At 51.4% G+C, this 8,866-nt stretch overlaps 1 protein-coding gene across 17 annotated transcripts in view; it reads right to left on the bottom strand.

Annotated features, from left to right (window-relative positions):
• Window positions 1–7,119, bottom strand: part of OGG1 (8-oxoguanine DNA glycosylase) — a 38,740-nt gene extending 31,621 nt beyond the window's left edge. For 7 of the 17 annotated variants that reach the window (XM_065538929.2, XM_005547754.5, XM_065538930.2 and 4 more), the window contains exons 1-5: window positions 6,649–7,119; window positions 5,883–6,130; window positions 4,827–5,006; window positions 1,727–1,908; window positions 11–161 (exon numbers count right to left, since the gene is read on the bottom strand). In XM_065538929.2, coding sequence (XP_065395001.1) covers window positions 11–161; window positions 1,727–1,908; window positions 4,827–5,006; window positions 5,883–6,130; window positions 6,649–6,785 — 898 coding nt within the window. In that variant the 5' untranslated portion in view covers window positions 6,786–7,119. Of the gene's footprint in view, window positions 1–10; window positions 162–1,726; window positions 1,909–4,826; window positions 5,007–5,882; window positions 6,131–6,319; window positions 6,408–6,648 lie in introns of all 17 variants that reach the window. The other 10 variants (XM_074032867.1, XM_015446246.4, XM_074032866.1 and 7 more) reach the window with 4 other exon arrangements.
• Window positions 7,120–8,866: the final 1,747 nt, after the last annotated feature.

Below are 8,866 nucleotides of genomic sequence, written 5' to 3'. Positions count from 1 at the left end.
CTTTCCTCACCCAATTCCTTGTTGCTCTGGGGGCTTGGTCCCTTCGCCTGGGACGTGGTAGGGTGCCAGCTGTAGTCACGTTGGGCAATCTGCCATATATGGACATCCACGGGCACAGCCTGGGGCTTGTCTAGGGCCATCAGGCAGATGCAGTCAGCCACCTTTGACAGACACAGAGAATGAGCCCTTGTGGAAGAAGGGCAGCATCCGGCCAGCATCTTGCTTATAACCCCAAAGCCAGCTGCTTTCTCCTTCACTCTGGGGTTACTGTTGTTCTATATTCTCAATCAACAGATACTATCTATGAATATGCTTTTTTTTTTGAGATGGAGTCTTGCTCTGTTGCCCAGGCTGGAGTGCACTGGTGGAATCTCGGCTCACGGCAACCTCTGCCTCCCAGGTTCAAGCAATTCTCCTACCTCAGCCTCCCAAGTACTGGGATTACAGGCATGCACCACCACGTGTGGCTAATTTTTGTGTTTTTAGTAGAGATGGGATTTCACCATGTTGGCCAGCCTGGTCTCGAACTCCTGACCTAAAGTGATCCGCCCACCTTGGCCTCCCAAAGTGCTGGGATTACAGACATGAGCCACCATGCCCAGCCTATGAATACACTGAAATTGCTGTAGTAAGAGCTGCTACCAGGTTCTTATAACCTGGGAAGAAGGTATTACCACACCCATTTTGCAGACAAGAAAACTGAGGCTCTGAAAGGTGAAGTGACCTGGCCAAAGTCACATGGCTGGGGAACAGGCAGAAACAATATTTAATGTTAGGCTATAGTCCAAAGCCCATCAAAAAAAATTCTTTAAGCAAAAATTCATTTTTTAAACTACAGAGAAGTATGAAGGAAAAAAAAGGCTGGGCGCGGTGGCTCACACCTGTAATCCCAGCACTTTGGGAGGTCGAGGTGGGTGGATCACGAGGTCAGATCAAGACCATCCTGGTCCAACATAGTGAAACCCCATCTCTACTAAAAATACAAAAATTAGCTGGGTGTGGTGGCTCATGCCTGTAATCCCAGCTACTCGAGAGATTGACGCAGGAGAATCGCTTGAACCCAGGAGGTGGAGGCTGCAGTGAGCCGAGATTGTGCCATTGCACTTCAGCCTGGCGACAAAGCAAGACTGTCTCAAAAAAAAAAAAAAAAGACAGATGCCTAATTTCCAATCATCTTATTGCCAGTTAACCCTATTGACATCAAGGAAAAAGTTTTGTCAGTACATGTAATTTTATGAAAGGAACAAAATGTGGCTGGGAGCAGTGGCTCATCCCTGTAATTCCAGCACTTTGGGAGGGCAAAGCAAGAACACTGCTAGAGGGCAAGAGTTTAAGACCAGCCTAGGCAACATTGTTAAGAGCCTGTTTCTACCAAAACAAACAAACAAAATAGGAAAAGGAGAAATATCTTCCCATTTGTCTCCCCCAAGGAAACTATTCAGTTTCCTGCAATTTCCTTCTGGAAATTGCTGCATATATATAGCAGCACATATGTGTTGCATGTGAACAAATGGTCTTTCTAGAAATTCATTCAAAGGGCTATATCCTTTCCACTCTTTTTGCACTCTGCTTTTTTCTCTCATAAAACATCTACTTATATCCTTTCTCCTTCCTGCTCTGCCTCCGGAAGCCAAGCCTCCACCCAGCTCCCAGGCTTGGCTCATTTCCTGCTCTCCTCCTCTTAAGTGTCAGTGGAGAGGGTAGCTCCTACCCCCTGGGGCCTCACCTTGGTGCCCACTCCCGGCAGGGTACAGAGGGCCTTGTGGGCCTCCTCATAGGAGGCCTCTCGTAGCTGCTGCAGCCAGGGTAGCCCGCCCTGTTCTTCCAGGATGGCTCGGGCACTGGCACTCACGTAGCGGGCACGGTAGCCCAGGCCCAGCTTCCTGAGATGAGCCTCCACCTCTGGCCCTGTGGGGAGTGAGGAGGAGAGTAGGCATCAGGCATCTTCAAGTTCTTCCTGTCCTTGGCCTAGTAAGTGAGCTCTCCACCTCGGGACAAGAGTGCTTTTCCTAAGTACCCCTCCTACCTCCCCACCCTCTATAGGATAGTGGACACTTTTATGTGCAAGGGAAAGGGTTAAGGCCTGGATCCTGTCCCTCTACACATGTTTTCTGAGCACCTACTGTGAATTGGCCCCTGGAGCCCAAGTCTAGTCCAGGGACTGAGGACTTGCTGCCCTGGAGGAGCTCCCCAACCGAGTTCCTTAATCTTTCCAAAAGAGTGTTCATACTCATGATCTAAAAAAATAACCAAAATATAGCAAGAGCTTCTATGATTAAGTGCTAGGCATCAAGCACTGGCAACACGCTTCAGATATATTATCATGCTTACTTTTCCTAAGAACCCCACTGACAGTACTGCTGTTTTCCCATTTTACAGGTGGAGAAAATGACGGCTTAGAAGAGGTTAACTTACTTAAAGGACATGGGGGAGATAAGATCTTGCACCTAGGTCTGGGACACCAAGACCTGTGGTTTTTCTTTTTCTTTTTTTTTTTTTTTTTGACACAAGGTCTTGCTCTGTCACCCAGGCTGGAATGCAGTGGCACAATCTCAGTTCACTACAGGCTCACCTCCTAGGCTCAAGCGATCCTCCCACCTCAGCCTCCTGAGTAGCTGAGACTACAGGCTTGTGCCACCATGCCTGGCTAATTTTGTTTATTTTTTGTAGAGATGAGGTCTCACTATGTTGCCCAGGCTGGTCTCAAACTCCTGGGCTCAAGCCATCCTCCCACCTTGGGCTCCCAAAGTGCTGAAATTATAGGCATGAGCTACCACACTTGGCTAACGCCGTGCTTTTAACCCATTACATGACACTGCCTCATGATTGCTTTATTCACCCACAAAGTCCTTCTAGATAGAATCTGTTATTCCCATTCTACAAACAAGCTAAGAGAAGCCAGGAGAGGTGAATGACTTTCTTCAGGTCTGATGACTAAGCCAGGAGCTGAGACTCAAGAACAGGCTTCTTTTTTTTTTTTTTTTTTGAGATGGAGTCTCGCTCTGTTGCCCAGGCTAGAGTGCAGTGGTGCGACCTCGGCTCACTGCAAGCTTTGCCTCCTGGGTTCACGCCATTCTCCTGCCACCATGCCCAGCTATTTTTTTGTATTTTTAGTAGAGATGTGGTTTCACCGTGTTAGCCAGGATGGTCTCGATCTCCTAACCTCGTCATCCGCCCACCTCGGCCTCCCAAAGTGCTGGGATTACAGTCGTGAGCCACCGTGTTCGGCCAGGTTTCTTTTTCTTTTTTTTTTTCCTTTTCTTTGAGATGGAGTCTCGCCCTGTTGCCCAAGCTGGAGTGCAATGACATGATCTCGGCTCACTGCAACCTCTGCTTCCCAGGTTCAAGTGGTTCTCCCGCCTCAGCCTCCTGAAAGGCTGGGATTACAGGCACCCGCCACCACGCCCAGCTAATTTTTAGTAGAGATGGGGTTTCACCCCTGACCTCAGGTGATCCACCCGCCTCGGCCTCCCAAAGTGCTGGGATTACTGGTGTGAGCCACTGTGCCCGGCCCAGGTTTCTTTTTGTTTGTTTGAGATGGAACCTCGCTCTGTCACCAGGCTAGAGTGCAGTGGCGTGATCTTGGTTCACTGGAGCCTCCTGCTGCCAGGTTCAAGCAATTCTCCTGCCTCAGCCCCCAAGTAGCTGGGATTACAGGTGCCTGCCATCACGCCCAGCTAATTTTTGTATTTTTAGTAGAGATGGCGTTTCACCATGTTGGCCGGGCTGGTCTTGAACTCCTTACCTCAGATGATCTGCCTGCCTCGACCACCCAAAGTGTTGGGATTACAGGCGTGAGCCACCACACCCGGCCAGGAATGGGTTTCTAAGCACCAAAAACATTCTCCTGTTTTGAGGCAGTCTATCTCTTTGCTATGCAGTTCCCAAGCACTTGTCCTAGCTTGGTTCTCATATCTGCCAACTGATACACTTGCCTCTGTAAAACATTTGCCTTACAGGGGTACCGTGAAGAACACACGAACACATGTGTTCTTAGATGCAAAACTATCCTGTTCACTACAATGATACCAGCTTTTTTTTTTTTTTTTAGAAGGAGTCTAGCTCTGTCACCCAGGCTGGAGTGCAGTGGCATGATCTTGGCTCACTGCAAGCTCCGCATCCCAGGTTCACACCATTCTCCTGCCTCAGCCTCCCAAGTAGCTGGGACTACAAGCGCCCACCACCACACCCGGCTAATTTTTTTGTATGTTTAGTGGAGACGGGGTTTCACCGTGTTAGCCAGGTTGGTCTTGATCTCCTGACTCTGTGATCCGCCTGCCTCGGCCTCCCAAAATGCTGGGATTACAGGCGTGAGCCACCACACCCAGCTGATACCAACCTGAATTTTACATATACTTCCTGTGTGCCAAACACTGCGCTAGGTGCAGTATGTATATTCCTTTATTCAACTCTCGTGACAACTCCAATAACAGCATAGGTAGATGCTATTATTCTATTTCACAGATGAAGAAACTTTAGTACAGAGATGCTAAATAATGTGCCCAAGTGAGAGTTGGGGTTCAAAACCAGGCATGGGTCTGTCCCCAGAATGCATGCTTTTAACCCCAAACTACTGTACATTGTATACAGATGTTTTTCTGATGAGGCATTGAACTCACTAGGCAAAAAGCACAGACCAGTGAGGTGCTGACATTTTGGGGATGCATAGGGAGGATGAGTAACTGGAGTTGATCAGACCAGGCAGGGCAGTTCTGGATTGGGGAAGTGTTTGGTATGGCAGGAAGCCTTGAGATGGTAACCAGGGGAAAAATGAACAGATCTTCAAAGCTGATGGAGGCCTGGGGGCAGGGGACCCACCTACTCACCAGCCAGGGCCTGCAGGCTGGGGAAGCCATGGTAGGTGACATCATCAAGCTGGATGAGCCGAGGTCCAAAAGCCTGGCACAGCCGCTCCACCATGCCAGTGATGCGGGCGATGTTGTTGTTGGAGGAACAGATAAAAGAGAAAAGGCATTCGATGGGGTCTTGTCGCAGCAGTCGCACACCTGGAGACCAGAAATGCAGGAGGTAGGAGAGGTACCTACTGTTGGGTGTGGCCTCTTCCCACCCACAGGTCAGATCCTAGGTACCAAAACTCCAGGATGATCCCAGGAGAATGAGAGTCAGCATCATTAGAGAAAGCAACACCAGGCCGGGCGCGGTGGCTCACGCCTGTAATCCCAGCACTTTGGGAGGCCGAGGCGGGCGGATCACGAGGTCAGGAGATCGAGACCATCCTGGCTAACACGGTGAAACCCCGTCTCTACTAAAAATACAAAAAAAATTAGCCGGGCGTGGTGGCGGGCGCAAGCTGCTCGGGAGGCTGAGGCAGAAGAATGGCCTGAACCCGGGAGGCGGAGCTTGCAGTGAGCCGAGATCGCGCCACCGCACTCTAGCCTGGTGAGACTCCGTCTCAAAAAAAAAAAAAAAAAAAAAAAAAGGAACACCAGACCTCTCATTCCTCATAGCATCTTGTAAGGGCTGAGTTACCATCCCATTCCACAGATAAAGAGACCACAATGTAAGCTCCATGAGGACCGGTATTTGGGTCCGTTTTGTTCATTGGTGTATCCCCAGTCGCACAGCAGATGCTTTGTATATATTTACAGAATGAATGAAATCACTTGCCCTGGGTCACACAACCACGAATGGGCTCAAAATCCTTGTCACTTCACTATGGTTATTAGCAGGATAATAATAATGATAATAATAATTACTATGTGCCTGGCATTATTCTAAGCACTTTACATGTATTAGTTCCTTAAATCTTCATAAAAGCCTATGAAGTAGATATAATCCCCATTTTACAGGTGGTAAAACTGAGTCATAGAGAAGTAACTTATGTCCAAGAACCCTAACCCCAGCCCAGGTCCTGTACTCACCTTGGAATTTCTGAGCCACCTCTTGGAAGTGGGAGTCCACAGAACCCCAGTGGTGATACAGTTGAGCCAGGGTGACATCTAGCTGGAAGTACTTGCGCACGGCCTCCAGCTCGTCTGGTGTGGGCCTGCCAGGCTGGCTCTTGTCTCCTCGGTACACAGTGCAGTGGAGCTGCTCCTCAGTCTGAGTCAGTGTCCATACTTGATCCGCTAGTACACCACTCCAGTGTGCAGGACTTTGCTCCCTCCACCTAAGCCCCAGGCACACGACAACCCTGGCACTCAATTTCCTTTCTTGCACCCTTTGGGCTCCCTCCCATCCTACAATCGCTCCATGTACAAAACTGATACAAGTAAAAGTGCTATCTTCCAGTCTGGGCAACATGGTGAAACCTCACCTCTACAAAAAATACAAAAATTTAGCCGGGCATGGCACACACCTGTATTCCCAGCTACTCGGGAGGCTGCGCCCGGGGGTCGAGGCTGGAATGGGCCTCTGCATTCCTACCTGAGCAATAGAGTGAGACACTGTCTCAAAAAAAGAAAAACAAGTACTGTTATCTTCTGCATCGGTTATACCGCTAAATCCTTACAATATCACTGCACAGACATATTAAAGGGAACAGCCTGGCCACCCGTGCTTGTTTCCTCTTTTGTACCCCGGGGTTTCTTCCATCACCCCCCAAATTCCTTTGTACCCCATGCCGGGCAGTGCTGAGGCGGCAGGAGCCAGTCCCAGGGGACGGGCTTCCCAGGCGCAGTCACTCACCGGAAGGACTGTCCAGAAGGCAGAACCAGGTCCAGGCGCAGCTCAGAGCGAGGGCACGGGATAGAGGCCCACAGGGCAGGAGCGGAGGCTAGAGTACGATGCCCCATGCGCCTGGGCAGAAGCGCGTGGGCCGGCATTTCCACAGCAGGAGCCGCCCACAGCAGCCCCGCCCACCCAGAACCAGGCCTAGTCGGCGCCCAAAGACCCCGCCCAGACAAGGACCATGCCCCTTAAGGCCTAGCCCACAGGGTCCTGATTAACGACCTTCCTCGTTTCACTTAATTCCTCCACCTCCTGCATGCCTCGCCCTTTGCGGGTCATCAAAGCCCCGCTTCGTGCCCCAATCCTCCGGCTTTCCTGAGGTGTAGGTCCCGCCTCCTCCTTCCGACTTATCCTCTCCCGCCCCCCGAGCCTCTGGGCGCGCACAGCTGTGTTCTTCTGAGTTCTCCAGTGGCCGACCACGCCACCACCGGAAGTAGTGCTCAAGCACTGCGTATTTGACCTAGAGGTAGCCAATCCGAGGAGGAAGTGGGAGGCGCCAATGAGAAATCAGGGTGGGCGGGCCGTTCCGAGGCGCCCGCGCTGTTGGCGCGCACTGGGCTGTCTGCCCGCTGTTGGCCTTTCCCCCACCGGGATTGTCTGCACTCGGGGAGCTAACGAGTTCCATCCGGGCGCCCCGCGGTTCCTCAGGGCTGTCCGTCTTCAGAGCCATGTCCTTTCCCAGCCTGTCCTCCGAGAGCCGTTCTCCCCTGAGCCTTTCCAGTCTTAGGCGTTCGCCCTTCTTGGGCCGCCTCCCACGAACCCTATCTTCACCAAGAACTGGAGCGAGCACAGCTCAGGCCCTAGAGCCCTTGGGAAGTGTCTCCAGAGTATTCTCTTTTGCGCCCGCCCGCTAAGTTTGTCCCCTTCAAGACCTTTAGGCGTCCTCTGAGACCTCAGGACTTCAGAGGCGTCTCCTCGGATTGTCCCGCCGGCCGCCACAGCTGCTGCCTGCAGTCTTGGGCATTCATTCCTTCCATACTCCATCTGCTCATGCTTTCCTCAGAATAGGGCCTGTGCCGGGGGTTTGTCTGGGGCTGGGCCCAGAAGCCCATCAGGTTGAGTCCAAGTCCCAGTGTATGGCCCTGAGGCAGCCAGCCTCGTCCAGCCGCCTGGAGCAGGAGGATGGATTATGTAATGTCTTCCCTTCTGGCTAATGATGTGAAAAAGCAGGGAGCTAAGAGATACGAACTTTACTGGGCCATTCTCACCTTCTAGCATAGGGATTTGGGGTTGCTGTATCTTAACTGTCAGGCTGCAGGTTTTTTTTTGAGACGGAGTCTCACCCTGTCGCCCGGGCTGGAGTGTGATGGTGCGATCTGGGCTCACTGCAACCTCCGCCTCCCGGGTTCAAGCGATTCTCCTGCTTCAGCCTCCCAAGTTGCTGGCACTACAGGCGTGCACCACCACGCCCAGCTAATTTTTGTATTTTTAGTAGAGATGGGGTTTCACATCTTGGCCAGGATGGTCTCGATCTCTTGACCTCGTGATCCAGCCGCCTCGGCCTCTTGAAGTGCTGGGATTACAGGCGTGAGCCACTGCACCCTGCCCAGACTCCAAGTTCTTAAAGAGCAACATCTGCAGCGGATTGACCCTTATATCCCAGCCAGAGACCTAGCAGAGTGTACCGTGAGCATGGAATCAACATCAGACCAATGCCATCATTGTCTCAGTGCCACTCCTCAGTGGCTGCAAGGTCTGGGCCGCCCCTTTTTCCTGTGACTGTTCCTATCTGTAGGCATGCCACCCCACAGGCGCCTAGCACTTGGAAGGCATTCCTTCAATAAATGTCGGTGGAGTCTGGAATGAAGGTGCCGAGGTTGGGAGTGAGCAAAGAGCAACCCTCTCCATCCCTGCTCTGTCTCCGGTTAAGCAGTGGGGAAGGTCTCAGCTGCAGTGATGCTGAAACACTTGGGCCATGCCATTGGCAAAGGACTTGAGGCCTCTGAGGGCCAAGAAGGAATCAACAGTTGACTCTTCCCCTGGCAGTTCAGCCTACTGGTTGAAGAGCCAGCTTTGCAAACAGACCTGGGTTCCAATTCTAGCTCTGTACCTTCCTAGTTGTAGGAACTAGGAACTGTAGTAACTGTAGGCAAGATAATTTTTTGAAACCTCAGCATCTTTGTGGAGATAACCAGCCTATTATTAAACTCCCTGTAGTTATTGCAAGGATTACGCA

The sequence above is a fragment of the Macaca fascicularis genome, chromosome 2 (genome assembly GCF_037993035.2).
Source record: "Macaca fascicularis isolate 582-1 chromosome 2, T2T-MFA8v1.1".
Taxonomy (NCBI): Eukaryota; Metazoa; Chordata; class Mammalia; order Primates; family Cercopithecidae; genus Macaca; species Macaca fascicularis.
Note: the sequence above shows the minus strand (reverse complement) of the source record. Positions and strands in the feature narration are given on the sequence as shown.